Below are 22,028 nucleotides of genomic sequence, written 5' to 3'. Positions count from 1 at the left end.
TCTCCCAATGGTTTAGATTGTGGTAATATACATATATATATATGTGTGTGTGTGTATGTGTATGTGTGTGTATATATATATATATATATATATATGCTGGTGGCGGCACTGGTGGAGCGATACTGTAGGCCCTGGGCTTGGAGGAGGGGGTGTACTTGCGACACGAGATGGGCATTTTTACATCCCTGCAAACTACAATTACTACAAGTATTTTTCTTCTGAGTGCAACCCTGTGATTTCTCCTCTGTTACCTTTATTAGAGCCAATGTAGCAATGACTCCTCCTTGACTCACATTGTCTGTGAATATCTGCAACTTTCTGCTGCTATGTGAGACCAAGGTTTCAACATAGCCCTTGTCTGCCCCACTCTGATTTTTTTCAGTCACACACTGTCAGTCTTTCTCCCTTTCTCACACCTCTTTCTGCCTCTCCTCCCCCCTTTCCCTGACATTCCCTCTCCTCTCTCCATCCTCTGTCTCCCCTCCCTCCCCTCTTTCCCCTCTATTTGAATAAATGTTGATTTCTTTTGTTCAAGAATAAATGTGGATTGTTTTTCATGGGAAAATATAAGACATTCCCTGAAAATGAGCCGCGGTGCATCTTTTGGAGCAAAAATAATATAAGGCCCTGTTTTTTTGGGGGGGAAACATGGTATTAGTCCCCAACAGGAGAGGGAGTGGGGATTGCATTATTCATTCCTTCATTTATGTGCATAGAACATGAGTTGCTTTCTAAAACAAGAGAGAAAAGGATTGTGCTTCTCCCTCATACATGGGTGATCTCCACAGTGTCTTCTGCATTGAATCAATGAGGAGTAAAGATGGGCGAACTCGCAGATATTCGGGTACAGCAGGCAAGGACTTGGAGGTGGGGCGACTGTCCGGTTTGGGACCGGACTTGAACATGAACATGAGCCCGAACGCTGAACCCCATATAAGTCTATGAGGACCCGAACATGTGTGCTGTAGAATGGTGTTAGTAAGGGATACAGAGGCCTACCGAGTCTCCCGTGTGGCTGTCACACTGCTTCTGGGTCCACTGATTAACTCTCATACATATTCACTGATTTTCCCGCCCAAGCTCTGTGACCGTGTCTGTGATTGGTTGCAGTCAGACTGCCAGCGTTCCGTCATCTGTGATTCGGTTGTGGAGTGTACAAATAAATAAATAATTAGAAAAAAATGATGGGTCCCCTGCATTTTGATACCCAGCACAGATAAAGCAGACTGTTTCAGGCTGCAGCACTCAGCTGTGCGTGTTATCTTGGCTTTCTATCAAAATACAAGGGATCCCGTGCACATTTAAATAAATAATGGAACTGAGGTCAGTTCACTTGAGGTCACAGCTGAGGTACCATGACAACCTCCAGCTGTGAAATCAGGTGAACTCAGTGACGTCACCGTTCACGCTGTGGCTCTGTCAGTGTGTCCCTGACACTGCATTTTCTAATGTGACTGCGCACTGCAACCTCAGGATGTAGCAGAGCCAGGATCGTCATGGAACCTCGTGTAGATTAAGACCTGCAGGGGTGTTTTGGGGGTTATTAACAGCCAAAGCCAAAGATTTAAAGAGTCTTGTCATGACGGGGTGAATAATTCTAGGACTGCAGTAGTCCTTAAAAGGAGCATTTTTAAAAATATTTTTTAGCTATTTAAATTGTTCCTGTTTCATTGGTTAATTTGTACATTTTGCTAATATACCTATATACCTAATCTGCAATGGGGGTTAAATAATTTTGATTGCAAGTGTATAAAATACATTATAAATAGTGATGGGCGGACCCAGACTGTAAAATTCCGGATCCATGCGGTTTAAAAAGCCTGCAATCCTGGGTGTTTGATCCTGATCCGGCATTCGAGAAATTAAAAAAAATAAAGAAAATAAGTATACAGCGCTTGCTCCATTCTTATCGAACCTCTGTTGCGGTTGTACACTGCTCCCATGGCCTCTCCTTCACTTCCTGGGCCGCTCATCCATATGCACTGCTGTGTCCGCCCACCGGCCGGCCTAGCATCTGTGATTGGTTGCAGTAAGACGTGCCCCCAGTTTGTGTGACAGCGTCTGACTGCAACCAATCACAGGCGCTGTCTGCGGGTTAGTATCATGGTAAGAAAAAAAATATTTGGCATAGGGTCCCCCCGTATTATGATACCCAGGACAGATAAAGCATATGGCTACAGGCTGCTGCCCCTAGCTGTGCTAAGAGGAACTACATGCATCTTCTTTTTTTTTTTAATTATTTAAATAATTTTAAGAAAACGACATGCGGTCTTCTCCAATTTTGATACCCAGACAATTTAAAGCCCAACAGCTGGGTACTGGTATTCTCAGCCTGGGTAAGTCCATGCTTACTAGACCTCCCCAGCCTAAAAATTGCAGCCTGCAGCCACCCGGGATTGTCGCATCCATTAGATGCGACAAGCCCAGCACTTTACCTGGCTCTTCCCGATTCCCCTAGTGCTGTGGCAATCGAGCTAATAGCAGGCGTTAATAGCAGTCCACAGCTGCCACTAAGCCCTAGATTAGTAATGGGGAGGGTCTATGAGACACCCTCATTACCAGGGCTGTGGAGTCGGAGTCGTGGAGTCAGTCTGAGCTAATTTTGGTGGAGTCGGAGTCTGTATAAAATGGACAGACTCCTAAAATATATAATAAATTGGGGACAGTAGTGCAATGCAGAATGTGCTGAATATTTTTTCATAGGAATTTGGGAAAGTTATGAAATGTCCTATAAATGGCTATTCCTGATCTAAGGCTACATTCACACACAGTGTTTTTGCTGCGTTTTTTGAGGATAAGTTTGTCAGTTGCAAAAGCAGATCACCTTTTTAATAAACTGCATCACCTGAAAGGTTTTTGAGCTCATAAATAATGCTTTCAATAGCAAAAGCAGATTAGAAAAAGGCCACACAAACTGACTGCTCATTCTTTGTGAGGATCCTCACAAAACGCTGTGTCTGAAAGTCCTATCTTGAAACCCATTGCCTTTGCTGGGATGCCAGAGTCACTGCATTTCACTGAATTATTTTGCCATTAATGTTCGATATGTTTGTGACAAGAAAGAAATTGTTACCAAGACACTGGCAGTAAAAGATACTAAAGCTCATCACACCGGCCAGTTTCTCCAGGTCTTAAGGGGGCTTTACACGCTACGATATCGTTAATGTTTTATCGTCGGGGTCATGTTGTTAGTGACGCACATCCGGCGTCATTAACGATATCTCAGCGTGTGACACTTATCAGTGACCTCAAAAATGGTGAAAATCGTTCACCATGGAGAGGTTGTCCCAAAACCAAAAATCGGTAATGGTTGATTATCGATGTGGTTCGTCGCTCCTGCAGCAGCACACATCGCTGTGTGTGACACCGCAGGAGCGAGGAACGTCTCCTTACCTGCTGCCGGCCGCAATGTGGAAGGAAGGAGGTGGGAGAGATGTTACGTCCCGCTCATCTCCGCCCCTCCGCTTTGATTGGCCGGCCGCTTAGTGACGTCACGGTGACGTCGCTGTGATGCCGAACGCACCTCCCCCTTGAGGGAGGGATAGTTTGGCAGTCACAGCGACGCCGCTGACCAGGTAAGTGCGTGGGACACTGCCGTTGCGATGATGTTCGCTGCGGCAGCGATCATACGAAATCGCATGCACGACGGGGGCGGGTGCTTTTGCGTACGATATCGCTAGCAATTGCTAGCAATGTCGTAGCGTGTAAAGCCCGCTTTAGTGGAAAAAGTTCTGCAAGATTATGAACACAAAAAAGAACAGGTTCTTGCTATTATAATGGACAATGCTTCAAACATGATAAGTACAATTAAAATGATGAATGAGAGTAATGAACAACAGCTAGAAGAAAATTTAGGATTTAGTATGTTAGAGATGGAAGGCCACAGCGCTGTTCATGTAACTGAGGAACAAACAGATATTACAACAGAACAACAACAAAATGATACTTTAGGATTAGATGATCTTGTTGAAGCTGCTTCAAAATACTTTTATATTCATCACATGCGCTGTGTTGTGCACCCGCTGCAGCTGGCAATAAGAGATAGTCTGCAAGAGGAACCCCGGTTTCACACATCCGTCTTTTCGCCGATTTGGCGGATGCGGTGCGCTCCAGTATAGTGTATTAAGTACAGTGGCAGCGCGATAAACGCCGGTCACATGCTGTCATGTGACCGGAGCATGGGACTCAGAAGTTGCGGCGCTACCACTGTACTGTATCGTACTGTACTGGCGTGCGCCGCATCCGCCAAACTGGTGAACAGCCGGATGTGTGAAACTGGGCGGACATGCTGGAAATCTAATTGGAAAAGTGAGGAAGTTGGTTATTTGCCGCCAGAACCCCTAAAATTGATTCCATCTTGAAGAGACATGCTGGGAAAGGGGCAATTGTTGATCAAGCCACTCGGTGAGGCAGCACTTATTTAATGACTGAGCGATTGCTTGAACTAAAATCGTTTCTTATAGATATGGTGAACCCTCAAGTAACATTAAATGAAGGTCAATGGACACATGTGGCTGAATTGAAGGAATTGCTTAATCACCCATTTACCGTGACTAAAAAATTACAAGCAGAGGATTTCACTCCTGGCATTTTCATAAGGGAGTGGAAGAACTTGCTATTTTGCCTGTCCCAAAGAGGAGGTTTAATCGCAGATGGCATTTCTACTTCAATGAAATGGAGAGATACACAGCTATTGGAAAATAAAATTCTTCTGGCAGCTGTTTATGTGGACCCAAGTCATCGTATACTGCTTGATGATCAACAGCTTACTAAAGGAAAATAAGCTTTGAGTGAGGTAGCAGTTAGGATGAGCGGCTACAGGACTGCCAGACGCAAGAGGACTTGGGGCCTGACAGTGCTACTGCTGCCATATCTTCATCCTCATCAGATGAGGAGTTTAACTATGACCAGTATTTGGATGACATGGAGCAGGCAAAGCGTTGCCGCAAGGGAAAAGATTTCACTCCGTCTCCTATAGCAGCAGATTGACCAGATTTCAGTAAAATGTTTCACTTGCTCTCAAAGAAATAGAAAAATTCAACCGTTCATCAAAACTGACTGTGCATGAGGCAATTCCTTTATACTCGGAAATTGTTAGAGATGTTGCCCATGTGGTTACGGCTTTTCCTCCAACCCAAGTTACTGTAGAGAGGTTGTTCTCCAGCCTTAATATTATTAGGTCAGATTTGAGGTCATCTGCGAAGGAGGATCTGATGGAAGCAATTCTATTTCTTACAACAAATTCATGGACTGCACAAATGTTATTTAGTATGTTTTTGTTGAAAACTGTTTTTTGCCACTAATATAGTGCATTACATAGTGTGATATATAAGTGGATAAGTGGCAAAAAAACAGTTTTCAACAAAAACATACTAAATAATAACATTTAGTATAATGCTTATATTTAAGTGAAAAATTTATTGTAGTACAATGTGAACATCAGACATTTAATCATTTTTATGATACAATAATCAAGATATTAGAACATAAAATATATTTATTGGAATACAACTTTAGAACACAAAAAAAATAATAAATTGTAAATATGTAATACAATATATAATATATATATATATATATATATATACACACACACAAGATATATATGTAATCTACTGTATATTACATAGTGTATTACATAGTTACAATTTATTACAGTTTTTTGTGTTCTAAAGTTGTATTCCAATAAATATATTTTATGTTCTATCCAAATATCTTGATTATTGTATCATAAAAATTATTAAATGTCTGATGTTCACATACAAATGTTCATATACTACAATAAATTTTTCACCTAACTATAAGCAATATATGTAGGAGTCAAAGTCGGAGTCTGAGTCGGTGCAAGGGAAATTGAGGAGTCTGAGTCGGAGTCGAAGTTTTGGCTTACCGATTCCACAGCCCTGCTCATTACTAATCTGTAAGTGAAAGTAAATAAACACAAACACTGAAAAAAACATTAATCGACCCTCCCCATTAATAATCCAGGGCTTGGTGGCAGCTGTGGGCTGCTATTAACCCCTGCCATTACCCTGATTGCCACCGCACCAGGGCAATTGGGAAGAGCCAGGTAAAGCCCCAGGCTTTATCTTGGCTAGGTATCTAAATTAGGCGGGGGGGGGGGGGACTGCACGTTTTGTTTTTTCAATTATTTATTTTCATGATTTAAAAATAAAGCCGCATGCAGTTTTTCTTATTTTAATACAACCAAGATGAGCGCACATCTGAGGGTTGCAGCCTGTAGCCATGGGTTTTATCTGTGCTGGGTATCATAAAATGGGGGGACCCTACTCCAAATGTTTTTTGTTTGTTTTTACTGAACTATATATACGCACACAGCGCCTGTGATTGTAAGCAGTCAGCTGGTATGCTGCCACTCAAGGTGGGTGCGCATCTGCCTGCAACCAATCATAGGCATCAGTGGGCGGGGAAAGAAGTTAATATTCAATGAGGGTTAATTATCGGACCCGAAAGTGAATGTGCAGCCTGGAAGCAGAGTACCGCCATGACGGATGCTCGGTAAGTAAAGCACAAGCTCCTATTCCCTTTTCTTTCTACCAGCATTTTTAATCGCCGGATTCTGGTCCCCATAGACTTATACGGGGACCAGAATCTGGACCAGAGCCATATTTAAAAAAAAGAAAAAAAAAAAAGATAACAGGGACCTGCTGTTCCCAGTTATCTTTGAGTCCACTCATCACAAATTTTAAACCTAAGAACACTGTGTGCATCCTCTCCATCTCTCTGTATATGTGTGTGCGTGCGTGTGTGTGTATACACATAGCAATAAATGTTTACATGTAATAATGATTTTTGCATTGAACACAAAATACAACCTTACCTTCTGACCTTTCCAAGTAATTTTAAATTGGTATTTTGACCATGGACAAACATGTGCAGAAAAACATTTTAAACAATCGAGAAAAGCAGATGAAAGGTGTCCACAGCATGCCAATTGGAAGAATTCCAAATGGGCCGAATTCTTGTAATTATCACAAACTGGAAATGTTTCTTCTATTGCAATGTACCTATGTCAGTGGTCAGAATACACCTCAATTATTTTTTTTTGTCCGCTTACTTTCAGCTCCTATAAAGACTTTTATAAGTAAAATTCCCCAAATGCCTTGTTATACAGCAAGGTTTATTTTGTGCTGTTTCTTTTTCTCTCTTTTTCTGTGTTGCAGATAGTTACAAACAAAAGCATAACCCAAAAACTGCCGAAAAAGGTACTTATTACCCCTCTACCCATGCTTGTACAAAATGTTACCAAAAGATTGTGGCTGTGTGACAATGTGGTGCCGTTTTCCAAATTCTAGCTTGGGTGCTGCCATTACACAGGGACTACATACATCAGGGAAAATCTATAATCAGGACGGCTCCATTTTTAGTCATGTGAAAGATGCCTTATCACAGATAAACTTTTGCCAAATAAATGTAACCTGGAAATACCAGAAGTAGGTGCTGCCTCCTTTGTTTGTTTGTGTGTGTATATATATATATATGTGGGTGGAGTTGTAGTGAAATGTGATCCCTTGGTTCTGCTAATTGGCTCATAGGGCATCTTGAGCAGAAGTGGATGTTGCAAGGCATTTTTGCTACATTTCTGAAGCATATTCTAGTATAATCTTGGTATAATCTTATCCTCTATTATCCTAGATTTATACAGTGATGTATTTTGTATGTCGTAAAGCATTTATACTCTTGCAACAAATGTACATTCAAAAGCTTAACTTTTAACTATGTTTATGTTTCTCCCATCTATGGGGACAAAGTACCTAAATGTATCAAACAAAGCAAATAAATTCCACTGCAATAAAAGAAAAAAAAACCCGGAAAAATATTTGGCACTCATCATTTACTAAATGTCTTTTTTTTGTGACAACTGTAAGATAATAGTATAATTACCGTATACACTCAGATTTTGTGGTATAACATTAGCTATGTGCTTTGTAAATATTGTGAAATTATGTTTGACTAATAAATCTATTAATTGAAACAATTTCTGATTATTTGGTTAAATAATAGCAAGCAAAAAATGCACATTTTCTCTCTGAGGCTGTAATATAGCAGTAGGAATCCATTTATAAAATGTTATCGTTCTAGTTTGTGGAAAACGCTACAAGAACAGACCTGGCCTCAGCTACCACTATACCCACACTCATCTCGCTGATGAAGAAGGGACAGACCGAGACCAAGAATCCCGATCTCCATGCTCCCCTTCCATTCATAGAAGTGAAAACCAGAAACGTAAGTTGTTTACTTATTTTTGTGACCCCCTATGACATCTGAAGAAAATATAAACAATCAGGTTTGAGTTGTACTATTTTGATGGCTTCTTTCTGTTTTCTAGGACATGCTTGCTTGTACAGGGTCAGAGCTCAGTTGCTTGTGAAGCATGCATGTTTTTTCTCCCTTCTTTGAGTGCACTGGCTGTGAAAGCTATATCTTTGTCAATGCAGTTTAGACGTCTATTCAGGTATATGCAATGTGTGAACATTATAGGGTTTTTTAGTCTATTACAGCGGAACAGCCACAATTTATTTATAAAGGGAATGAAATAGAATCCAATAGGAAAAAAAAAAAATCTGTATGCATCCAAATAAAATTATAAGCATACAAAGGTATAGTCGGTGTCAAGTGTATGTACTTTTGTACAGAGCCATAATATGTCTGTTTATGGGCTGCTACTTGGATGACGCTTTGGTCCCTGACATAACTCATTAAGTAATCTGGAAATGAAACAATGGATTGTATAAACTGGGATGAAATATAAGAATTTCAGTATGAGCTAGAGATTTTGAATGACATTTTCTTAAACCCTTTTGACCGTGATCAATGTTTGTGCTCTTGTTTCTCCCCACGCCCGCATCTTTCAAGAGCCATAACTGTCCCCCACCCCCACCCCATCAACATAGCTGTATGAATGCTTGTTTGTTTGTTTTTGTTTTCTTTCTCTTTGGACAATCTGTGGTATTAAATGATACCCATTCACTTTTTACCATACTGAAAAAGCAGAGATAAAAAAAATTGTGGAGCGCAATAGTGAAACTAATATAAATACATCATTGCTGCTTGGGTTTCGGTCTTACACAATTCACTGTGAAGTAAAGATGATGACATAAATTTGGTATTGTCACAAATAGTGTGTGTGTGTGTGTGTGTGTGTGTGTGTGTGTGTGTGTGTGTGTGTGTGTATGTAATATATTCAAATAGTCTCTCCAGTAAAGGAGACAAACTCTAGCACAGCGCCACCTATTGGAAGTAGCGATCCTAAAAGTCACAAGTGGATTTTCAACAATCCTTTGCAATATGACTCAGGATATATAAGCCAGATCAGAATCCCAATTTGCAATATATATAATTAATACATATATATATATATATATATATATATATATATATATATATATATATATATATATATATATATATATAATATATATATATATCTCTGCTTTTCATTATTCCCCTATACATTGTGTCTGCTTTTCATTATTCCCCTATACATTGTGACTGGTGTGCAACTCTTTATCCTATTGTTTAGTTGTATATTTTTGAGTCTTGCACCTTGTTCACACCATTTGTGTTCCAGACGTACATTCTTTAATTAGTATGCATTTTCTGTCTGAGAACCCTGCCCCACGCATAGCCATGTATCTTATTTCACATATATAGCTTGGTCCTTTGCTTCCCATACAGAGCAAGTTTTTTAACTGCAGGTGAGGTTACACATAAGTTAGGGACCCCAAAAATAGAGATTACCTTGGTGTGGTTTTGGGGTTCTTTTGCATTGATCAATACAATGGCTAAACATCTCTCATTCCTATTATTGATAGCAGTTATGCACATACCATTTTCATGGTTTTCACTTTTTTCAGATAGTTCATTGTATTTTTCAGTCTAGTATTCCCATAGCAGTTCTGCTTTTCATTATTCCCCTATACATTGTGACTGGTGTGCAACTCTTTATCCTATTGTTTAGTTGTATATTTTTAAGTCTTGCACCTTGTTCACACTATATTGTTCCAGACGTACATTCTTTAATTTATATACATATACACACATACTATATGATTTACCAGCTTTAAAAAAAAATGTAAAAAAAAGTATGACAATTTAGTTTGTGCCACACTTTTTGAGACCAATAACTTTTATTTTGTTGTCCATTTCACTGTGAGGGCCTGTACTTTTTTTGCAGGGGTGAGCTGAAGTTTTTATGAGGGATATACCGTATATGTCTTTTAAATTGGAGGCAAAACTATGCTTTTTTTTTTTTTTTTTTAACAATACAACTTCCATCAGAGTACCATAATAGAGCACACTACAAATATAAGGAAAGGAAGAATTGCATTGCCCCTTTGTCTGAAACTTGTCCATCTAGCCGCAGGCACACCTCCCTGTTATATTTAATTACAGGACTGGTTTATGAGGACTCAAGCCTCCGCATCTGAACACAGCCTCAGAATATGCCTGGCTTGATTACTATAATGGTGGGTGACGGGCGCACATAACTGCATCACCTTCCTAATCACATCTGGAAAATTGGGGGGGAGGGGGGTTTAACTCTTAAAAGAACCGTGCATGGTTTTAATTACAACACCCCCCCGAGCTTGAGCACAGGAACACCTATGTAGTATTTATCTTAGGTAATTACTATAGCATGGCATTAATATTATTATGTTGCAGATACCAACTGTATAGTAACTGTTCAGTTATGTTTTTATATAGTTCGGAATAAAAATAATGACCTCAAATTGTCTGTTGCATTAGACTGCATAATCATCTTAATCTAAAGAATCTCTTCTACCTGCGGTCGGGTGTTGAATGCCTTATAATTAGTGATGGGCGAGCACTAAAATGCTCAAATTCTCATTACTCGATTTGAGCTGGTCAGACGCTCGGACGAGGTCTATGTGAGTAATGAGCACTATGGAAAGTCAATGATTGGCCTGTCCACGTCTCCGCCCACATACAGTCGGCCATAAACAGAGCATTTGTGGCAGTAGGGAGAGCGGGTTTTTTTTTGGGTCACACTATGTTCGAGAACATAGTTTTATTCCCGGAATAGCCAAAGACTGTGAATGGATCTCACTGGGGTGCCTGCACACCTCATGAGGTAAGCCTGGGCGTTGTGGTCGTTGTTTCACAGACAAAATATCTGAGCACCCCGATGCAGTAACGAGCAGTGGCGAACATACTCGCTCATCACTACTTATAATCCGTTTACCCCGACATCTTTGCATGCACTACCGTTTGAGGATTAGTAATAGTCTAAATCGTAATATACAGTTGAAACCAGAAATTTACATCCACTATCTATAAAGACACATCTGCATGTTTTTCTCACTATCTGACATGAAATCAGAATAAACCTTTCCCGTTTTAGGTCAATTAGGAATCAAAATTATTTATATTTGCCAAATGCCAGAATAGTGAGAGAGAGAGAGAGAGAATGTTTTAAGGCATTTTTATTACTTTCTACAAAGTCGAAAGTTTCAAAAAAGGAAAAAATGAAGAACAAAAACCAGTAAAGCAAAAAAGCAAGTAAATTTAAATTATTTTATTAGCAAATTACAAAAGGTAAAATCAACATACAGGGCAAGAGACAGGTAGTGTTTAGATAACCCATACGTATAAAGCTGGGTTTACACACTGCAACATCGCAAAGGACATCGCTGTAACGTCACCGGTTTGGTGACGCAATAGCGACCTCCCTAAGTCTCTGCTAAGTCTCTGGTGAGCTGTCAAACCGGCAAACCTGGCCAACAACTTACCAGCGATCCGGACCTGCAGAGCGACCTAGCTGGTTGTTGGGGACGTTGATAAGCAGCCTTTTGAAAGGGAAGTTGCTAACAAAGTCGCTGAAAAGGATTCACATACTGAAACTTCATGCTGCACAGCGGGAAACAAAGGACCTAGGAATGGTCCTGAACGACTTGTAGTGATCAGCAACTTCCAGCAACTTCACAGCAGGGGCCGGGTCGCTGATAGGTTTCACACACTGCAACATCGCAAACAACATCGCTATTGCGTCACAAAACCGGTGACGTTACAGCGATGTCGTTTGAGATGTTGCAGTGTGTAAACCCAGCTTTAAGACAGGGAAAGGTGAAATACCCCCCTCACAGACAATGTGACCATTAAATTGTTGCAAGAAAAAAGGGGGGGGGGGGGGGAGTGCGACCTTTGCTGATCAATAGCTGTATGTTAGTATTATATTGTAATCAAAAAACAACCAGGGATCACTAATTAGTGTACCCCCGGTGTTTGATTGTATACTATGTCCTTTCTTCCATTGTGGTTAACCCCTTAAGGACGGAGCCAGTTTTGTCCTTAATGCCCAGGCCATTTTTTGCAATTCTGATCAGTGTCACTTTATGAGGCTATAACTCTGGAACGCTTCAACAGATCCCGGTGATTCTGACATTGTTTTTTCGTGACATATTGTACTTCATGATAGTTATAAATTTAGAACGATATTTTTTGCTTTTATTTGTGAAAAAATCGGAAATTTGATGAAAATGTTGAAAATTTTGCAATTTTCAAACTTTTAATTTTTATGCCCTTAACCCAGAGAGTTATGTCACACAAAACAGTTAATAAATAACATTTCCCACTTGTCTACTTTACGTTAGCGCAATTTCTGAAACAAAATGTTTTGGGGTTAGGAAGTTAGAAGGGGTCAAAGTTCATCTGCAATTTCCCATTTTTTCAACAAAATTCACAAAACCATTTTTTTAGGGACCACATCACATTTGAAGTGGCTTTGAGAGGCCTAAGTGACAGAAAATACCTAAAAGTGACACCATTCTCAAAAGAGCACCCCTCAAAGTACTCAAAACCACATCCAAGAAGTTTATTAACCCTTCAGGTGCTTCACAGGAACTAAAGGAAAGTGGAATGAAAAAAAGCAAAAAATAAAATTTTACCTAAAATGTTGCTCTACCCCAAATTTATTCACTTTTAGAAGAAATAACACAACAAAATGAACCCCAAAACTTGTTACCCACTTTCTTATGAACGCGCCAACACCCCACATGTGGTCAGAAACCTTTGTTTGGACAAATGGGAGGGCTCGGAACAGAAGGAGCAATATTTGAATTTTGGAAAGCAAATTTGGCTGAAATAGATTGCGGGCACCATGTTGCATTTACAGGTCCGCTAAGGTACCTAAACAGAAGAAACCCCTCACAAGTGACGCCATTTTGGAAAGTGGACCCCTCAAGGCTTCTATCTAGGGGTATAGTGAGCATTTTGGATCCACAGGTACTTCACAGATTTTGATAACGTTACATTGTCACATTGAAAATTTTCATTTTTTTCTCAAAAATGTTGCTTTAGCATCAATTTTTTCACTTTTTCAAGAGGTAATTCCAAAAATTTCACCCCAATGTTTGTTACCCACTTTTTATGAGCGCGGTGATACCTCACTTGTGGGCTGAAACCTTTGTTTGGAGAATTGGGAGGGCTTGGAACGGAAGGAGCAATATTTGAATTTTGGAAAGGAAATTTGGCTGAAAAAGATTGCGGGCACCATGTCACATTTGGAGGACCCCTAAGGTATGTAAACAGCAAAAAACCACCACAAGTGACCCCATATTGGAAACTAGGCCCCTCAAGGAATTTATCTAGATGTTTGGTGAGTACCCTGAACCTCCAGGTGCTTTACAGAAGTTTATAATGTTGAGTCATGAAAATAAAAAAATAAAATTTTACCACAAAATTGTTACTTCAACCAGGTAGTTTTTTTTTTTCACAAGGGTAACAGGAAAAAAAATCACCATGAAATTTATTGCGCAATTTCTCCTGAGTTTGGTGATATCGTGTACGTGGTGGAAATCAACTGTTTGGGCACACTGCAGGGCTCGGAAGAGGAGTGCAACTTGACTGCAAAATTGGCTGGAATCAATAGCGGACGCCATGTTGCATTAGGAGAGCCCCTGAGGTGCCTAAGCAGTGGAGGTCCCCCACAAGTGACCCCATTCTGGAAAATAGACCCCACAAGGAATTTATCTAGATGTTTGGCGAGTACCCTGAACCCCCAGGTGCTTCACAAAACTTTATAATGTTGAGCTGTGAAAATAAAAAAAATATATTTTTACCACAAAATTGTTACTTCAACCAGATAGTTTTCCGTGTACTCTTGTTAAAAAAAAGCTATCAGCATAAAATTTATTGTGCAATTTCTCCTGAGTATGCTGATACCTTATGTGTGGTGGAAATCAACTGTTTGGGTGCACAGCAGGGCTCGGAAGGGAAAAAGTGCCATTTGACTGAACAATTGGCTGGAATAATTAGCGGACGCTATGTCACATTTGGAAAGCCCCTAAGGTGCCTAAACAGTGGAGGTCCCCCACAAGTGACCCCATTCTGGAAACAAGACACCTCAAGGCTTTTATCGAGGTGTATATTGAGCATTTTGAATCCACGAATACTTCACAGAATTTGATAAGCTTAGGTTGCCATATTGAAATTTTCATTTTTTTCACAAAAATGTGGATTTAGCGACACATTTCTCACTTTTTCAAGAGGCAACAACAAAACGTGTACTCCACGGGTTATCTAATTTCTTGTGAGCGCAGGGATACCCCACATGTGGCCAAAAACCTTTGTTTGGATAAATGGGAGGGCTTGGAATGGAAGGAGCACCATTTGAATTTTGGAAAAGTTGAAGTAAATTGCGCGCACCATGTCACATTAGCAGGGCCCCTTGGGTACCTATACATCAGAAACCCCCCACAAGTGACCTCATTTTGGAAACTAGACCCCTCAAGGATTTTATTCAGGAGTATAGTAAGCATTTTGAATCCACAGGTACTTCACAAAAATGTTGCTAGTACACAGTGTCAGCCTTCCTGCAGAGATGTGAGTGTTGTCCACGGGAGAACGCAGCTGCCCATGCCCACGATTTGGGTTAAGGCTGCTGTGGACTTTGGCTCTATTCTACCTGTAGAAAACACTCATCTCCGCAGCATAAATTGACATGCTGAGGCTCGGGAAGCTGCGCCACAAGTCGGTTTATGCTGCAGAGAAAAGAAACACAGTGGGCACGGGATTTCTAAAAATCCTTCCACTGTGCTTCTACTGCACAACGCAGCGTTATGGACGCAGGGAAAACACTGTGCGCCCAAAACGCTGCAAACCCTGATTGTGGGCACAGCGTAAAATGCTACAATGGATGAATGGATAGATGTCAAACATATATATAATGTCCACCCCCCTCTGCAGATTCTAAGCTGGCGCCCTTTAGTGCCTTTCATGTGACACTAAAGGGTGCCTAGCCTTGAATTTAGCCCAAAAGAAAAAAAAATAATTAAAATAAATGACGTGGGGTCCCCCCTATTTTTGATAGCCAGCTAGGGTAAAGCAGACAGCTGTAGCCTGCAAACCACAGCTGACAGCTTCATCTTGTCTGGTGATCAATTTGGAGGGCTCCCCAAGCTGTTTACTTTTTTTTTTTAATTATTTATAAATAAATAATTAAAAAAAACAAACGTGGGGTCCCCCCAAATTGGATCACCAGCCAAGGTGAAGCTGACAGCTGGGGTCTGGTATTCTCAGGATGGGAAGAGCCATGGTTATTGGACTCTTCCCAGCCTAAAAATAGCAGGCCGCAGCCGCCCCAGAAATGGCGCATCCATTAGATGCGCCAATTCTGGCGCTTCGCCCCAGCTCATCCCGCGCCCTGGTGCGTTGGCAAACGGGGTAATAAATGGGGTTGATACCAGATGTGTAATGTCACCTGGCATCAAGCCCAGCAATTAGTTATGTCACGGCGTCTATCAGATACCCGACATAACTAATTGACAGTAATAAAAAAAAAAAATTGACAACAAAAAAAAATTTATTTGAAAAAACACTCCCCAAAACATTCCCTGATTAGCCAATTTATTGAAAAGAAAAAAAAAAAATCCGCTGTAATCCATTTGGACGTCCCACGTCGACTCTGGACCTTCTAGAATATGGGGGACACGTTCAGGGAACGTATCCCCCATTTTCTAGGTGTGAGGACCCTCCATTTGAGAAGAGTGGGTGCAATGAATCTGCACCCACCCTCCCTGGGTCACAGCTGCAGTGTGCCGAGCAGCAGCAGCAGCCAGCGTCCTGAACACAGGAAGCTGTCAGCTGCTCGGCACATGTGACCGGCGTCTGCTGAGAAGGAGCCGGAGGAGGGGGCCGCGGGGGATCAGCGCTCCGACAGGTATGTAGGACACCGGGGAACACCGGGGTGGGGATAGGGGGGTGACTTGGCAGGGCCTAGGGAGCAGGTTTCTGTCGTATGTGTTATGGCACATACGACAGAAACCATAGGAACAGTGTGAATGTGACCGGCGCGCTGCTGTGCTCGGCGGTGCGCGCGGCCATCTTGGATTTTCGGGAGGGGGTTGGGGGTCGGGGGGGGCACTTTGGGGACACCGGGGGACCGGAGGGAACCGAGAAAGAGATTTATCTCCCATCTGACATGTTTGATCATGCCAGATGGGAGATGAATCATTTTTTACCGGCGCGGTCATTTACTATAACTTGATGATCGGTATACGGTGTATACCGGTCATCACGTGACTGGGAACCGGAAAAACCGGCCCGAATCATGATCTCCAGGGTCTCAGCTACCCCCGGCAGCTGAAACCCCGGAGATTTTCTGACGCTGGGGGGCGCTATACACTTTTTTCTGCCCGCCGTTTTAAAACGGCAGAAAGGAATAAGTACCCTTTTTTGGTGCCGTTTTAAAACGTAACGCGGTCGTAATGGGGTTAAAGTCAAAAGTTTACATCCACTAAGAGTACTATGCCTTTAAACAATATGGGACACCTTTATATGATGATGTCATGTCTTTGAAAGCTTCTGATAGGTTTATTGGCAACATCTGAGTTAATTAGAAATACACCTGTGGATGTCTTTTAATGTACACCTGAAACATGCTGCTTCATTGTGTAGCATCATGAGAAGTCAAAAGAAATCAGCCAAGATCTCAGGAAGAGAATTGTGCACTTGCACAAGTGTGGTTTATCCTTGGGTGCAATTTCCAGATACCTGAAGGTGCCTCGTTCATCTGTACAATTATACACCAGTACAAACAAGATGGGAATGTCCAGCCATCATACCGTTCAGGAAGGAATCGAGTTCTGTGTACCAGAGATAAGCATGGTTTGGTCAGAAATGTGTATATCAACCCAATAACAAAAGCAAAAGACCTTGTGAAGATGCTGGTGGAAGCTGGTAAGATTGTATCATTATCTACAGTGAAATAAGTACTGTATCAACATGGGCTGAAAGGCCACTCTGCCAGGAAGAAGCCATTACGCCAAAAGAAACATAAAAAAGACAGATTAATGTTTGCAAATGCACACTGGGACAAAGACATTCATTTTTGGAGACATGTCCTGTCTAAAATTGAACTGTTTGGCCATAATGACCATCATTAGGTTTCAAAGCTTCTCCCTTTTTCTTCCAAACATAGAACACTATCCCAACTGTGAAACACGGGGGTGGCAGCATCATGTTGTGGGGTTGTTTTGCTGCAGGAGGGACTGGTGCACTTCACAAAATAGATGGCATCATGAGGAAGGAAGATTATGTGGCAATAATGAAGCAGCTTCTCAAAACATCAGCCAGGAACTTAATCTCTTACCGACATTGGACGTACTGGGTACATCCTAGCTTATGTCGGTATACTCGTAACCGGCGGTGAGTTCCTCACATGTCAGCTGATTTGAACAGCTGTAAGATCTCACTCACCCGCCTCCATCGGAAGTGACATGACGTGATCACGTGGATCCAATTGTTGCCATGGTAGCACAGGGTCATGTGATGACACCTGTAGCTTTCATGAGTCACTTTCTCTTACACCCGGCAGATTGCTGTGTGTGAGAGTAAGCAGCTTTTCTGTAGATCAGAGTAATGCTGCTCTGATCTACAGACATGAACAAGCGATCAGACTGCTGATCCTTATAGTCCCCTAGGGGAATAGTAAAATAAAAAAAAAGATTTAAAAAAAAAATAAAAAACCTAAAAGTTCAAATCACCCTCTTTTTAACCCTTTAATTTTCAATGAGGTGAATAAAGAAAAAAATATACAGATAGTATCGCCGCGTTCCGAAACGCCCGATCTATCAAAATATAAAATCAATTAACCTGATCGGTAAATAGCGTAGTGGCAAAAAAATTCCAAGCGCCAAAATTACGTTTTTTGGTAGCCGCAAATTTTGCACAAAATGCAATAATAGACGATCAAAACGTTGCATTTGCACAAAAATAGTACCATTAAAAACGTCAGCACGAGATGCAAAAAATTAGGCATCACTAAGCCATAGATCCCGAAAAATAAGAACGCTACGGTTTTCGGAAAAGTGTCACTTTTTATGGACAAATGTCGTCTGAATTTTTTTTAACCCCTTAGATAACCGTAAACCTATACATGTTTGGTATCTGCAAAGTCGTACTGACCTGAAGTATCACACCGACACATCAGTTTTACCATAAAGTGAACACGGTGAATAAAATATCCCAAAAGGAATCGTGCAATCGCACTTTTTTTTGCAAATTTTCCGTACTTGGAATTTTTTTGCCGTGTTCCAGTAATTATATGTTAAAACGTATGATTTCATTTAAAAGAACAACTCGTACCGCAAAAAATAAGCCTCATATGGCAAGATTCATGGAAAAGTAAAAGAGTTACGGCTCTCGGAAGAAGGGGGGCAAAAACAAAAAACTGAAAATCGCCTGGGGGTGAAGGTGTTAAAGCTTGGGCGGAAATGGGTGTTCCACATGGACAATAACCCAAAGCATACTGACAAACAAGTTACAAAGTGGCTTAACACTAGAAGTCCCAGAGAGGGGTCATTTAACATTTCTACCTTTGGAACCCAGAGACGGGTCGAATGACCTGAAGGATTTTAGCTAACATCCTATAATCACCATCTTTTGTTCTGTAATTAAGGCCATTACTGTCGCACCACAGGAGGTTGTTGTTTTCCATTGAGTTTAGCCATTTAGTTTCTAGTTAGTTCTATTCAGTTTATCATCAGTCATTTGACCCTCTTTTGGGACTTCAAGGGGGAGCTCGAAATTTCTGGGACTTCTAGTGTTAAGGATAAAAAAAATCAATATTTTAGAATGGCCGTCACAAGACCCTGATCTCAATCCTATTGAAAATATATGGGCAAAGCTGAAAAGGCCGGTGTGAGCAAGGCGACCTACAAACATGGCTCAGTTACACTAGTTTTGTCAGGAGGAATGGGCCCAAATTCCTACCAACTATTGTGAGAAGCTTGTGTAAGGAGATCCAAAATGTTTCACTCAAGTCAATACAGTTTTTGTGAAATGGTACCAAATACTAATGAAATGTATGTAAACTCTTGACCTTTCAGAAAGTAATAAAAATGCCTTAAAGCATTCTCTCTCTCTCACTCTCTCATTATTCTGGCATTTGGCAAATATAAATAAATTTGGTTCCTAATTGACCTAAAATAAGAAAGGTTTATTCTGATTTTTCATGTCAGATAGTGAGAAAAACCTGCAAATGTGTCTTTATAGATAGTGTATGTAAACCTCTGGTTTCATATGTACACTTTAGAAGATATGGGGGGGGGTTGTAATCTTTTGAACATTTTATGAAATCTGAAAATATCCCTGTTTTATGTACTGATTTTTATGTTTAAGGTTGAGGTTTATCAGCAGATTCAGAATGGCTGCCTGGACTGGTTTACACGACAGACAAAATAATGACAGGTGGCAGCATCCACGGGTGCCGGTTGCCATGACAGCATGCCAGACTAGTACAGGCTGGGGGCCTATCAGGCGAAGAAGGAAATCAGCATGATTCCTCCTAGGCACAAATTGGACACCATGCAAGCCATAGGAAGCCTGGCTTGAAATGCATAATACATTGAGACATCTCTCAGGGCCGATTCTTTTCATGCAAGACAATCTGCATTCCATACAAACCACTCAAAGCTCAAAATATAGAAAGTGATGCACCATTCCGGAAGAATAAAAAAAAAGAAAACGCTCATCACTTCGGAAGTTTCAATTTTAAGTTGATGTTAAGTGAATAAAAAGAACTTTCAAGTTAATTTTATGTTTTATCGCCCTCAAATTATAGAGGGACAAGGTAGCATTATCTGCACACCAAAATAATCTGTAGTCCAGTCAATACTTAACACTAGTCCTGTTACTGATCTTACTAGGATGAGTTTACCATTAACCGCTGGGAAATAATTCATGGTCTTCCTTTGGGCATTCCTTATTTTTATAAAATTATAATGAGAACTTGACTAATTCCAATAGATGGTGTTCATTATCCTGTATACAACTAAAATTGTAAAACTCTTATAATAAAGGATTAGTTTGTATGTCCTTAGAACACAACACACCTACACAAGATTGAAATATTGAAGAACTACATTTGTGGAGATCGACAGCACTGTATTGCTCGACAAAAGGTTTTATACCATTTTTAATTCAGAATTTTACCCATTGACCTTAAAGTGAACCTGTCAGGCGCAATATGAACCCAGAACCACGAGCAGTTCTGGGTGCATATTGCTAATCCCTGCCTAACTGTCCCTGTATTTAGGAGTATTGATAAGAGAGCTTTAGAAAAAGTATTTCTAAAGATCTTTTATAATATGCTAATGAGTGCAGGGGCTAGTCGCAAGCGCGTTAGTTTCTGCGCTCATTCCACCCTCTTAACATGGCAGTAAGCCCACAGGGGTGTGCTAACATGCTATTCAATAGCTGTATCCACTGTCACCGCTGATCCGAAGTCCCGGCACTTCCGGTCATGTGCACTAGACCTTTCTAAAGCCGCGACGCGTACACCCGACTTCATTCTGCGCATGACTGGAACTGCCGGGCATTCTGATCAGCAGTCACACAGCAGACAGAGGTACGCACGTCACTGCTGATGCATTGAATAGCATGTTAGCATTTCCCTGAGAGCGTACTGACATGCTAAGAGGGTGGAATGAGTGCAGTAACTATCATGAAAGATCTTTAGAAATGCTTTTTCTAAAGATCTCTTTATCTATGCTAGTGTATACAGGGACAGTTAGGCAGGGATTAGTAATATGCACCCAGAACTGCTCGTGGTCCTGGGTGCATATTGCACCTGACAGGTTCTCTTTAAAATAAGACTGACTATATTGTATGAGAAGGATATTTTGAAATCCTAATCATTGTCACTGTAACACCTCACTGATGCAGTAAATTATTGCAGCTTTGTCAACACCACATTATTAAATGTTTATAGTGTAATCTGATTTTGATTTCTGCGCTCTTGCAGCAACTAGCCTTAAGGGGGCAGTGTAAGATTGTTTTATTACATTGCACACTAATTATACGCTGACTGCATTCAAACTTTAAGCGCTTTCATTTGATAAGTCCGTTTTTCATTATGCACATTATTCGTCTAATAAAATAAAACAAAATATCTATAAATAAAAATGATGCCATGTACAATTAAACCTTGTCACAATGTCCCTGATTGCAGAGCAATCTGACCAACAATGTTTGATTGATGTTGACTGTTTGCAATAGATGTTACAAGAAAATCAGCTATAAAGGGTACATAAACCTATTTATCTGTAGGGCATGATGGCATATTTAGGATTAGGATGCAGCAAAGTTCAGTACAATACAAGTGATTGGGATTTTCACTGCAGATTTCACTGTATTCAATACTTGTAATTCAATAACGTGATCCTCATGGCTCTACTCAGTGCATGTAATCACGCCCACTCATCACTGATAGACATCCTGATCAGCACATGCTCTGAGTGATGTCAATCAAGAATCAGCAAAATTGTTCAAATGTGATCCTACATATGTACAGTTGACACCAGGAGTTTACATTCTCTATCTAAAAAGACACATCTGAATGTTTTTTTTTTACTATCTGACATGAAATCAGAATAAACCTTTCCCATTGCAGGTGAAATAGGAACTAAAATTATATATATTTGCCAAATGCTTGAATAATATATATGAGAGAGAGCGAGAGAGAGAATGTTTTCAGGCATTTTTAT

General features: G+C 40.6%; 1 protein-coding gene across 7 annotated transcripts in view; it reads left to right on the top strand.

Annotated features, from left to right (window-relative positions):
• The window catches only part of DPF3 (double PHD fingers 3), a 235,017-nt gene that overhangs the window by 158,000 nt on the left and 54,989 nt on the right, over positions 1-22,028 (top strand). For 4 of the 7 annotated variants that reach the window (XM_075330127.1, XM_075330126.1, XM_075330133.1 and 1 more), the window contains exons 7-8: positions 7,185-7,226; positions 8,104-8,247. In XM_075330127.1, the coding sequence (XP_075186242.1) occupies positions 7,185-7,226; positions 8,104-8,247 (186 nt within the window). The remainder of the gene's footprint in view (positions 1-7,184; positions 7,227-8,103; positions 8,248-22,028) is intronic. The other 3 variants (XM_075330130.1, XM_075330128.1, XM_075330132.1) reach the window with 1 other exon arrangement.

The sequence above is a fragment of the Anomaloglossus baeobatrachus genome, chromosome 12 (genome assembly GCF_048569485.1).
Source record: "Anomaloglossus baeobatrachus isolate aAnoBae1 chromosome 12, aAnoBae1.hap1, whole genome shotgun sequence".
NCBI classification, from domain to species: domain Eukaryota; kingdom Metazoa; phylum Chordata; class Amphibia; order Anura; family Aromobatidae; genus Anomaloglossus; species Anomaloglossus baeobatrachus.
This window is presented reverse-complemented; position numbering and strand designations above follow the sequence as displayed.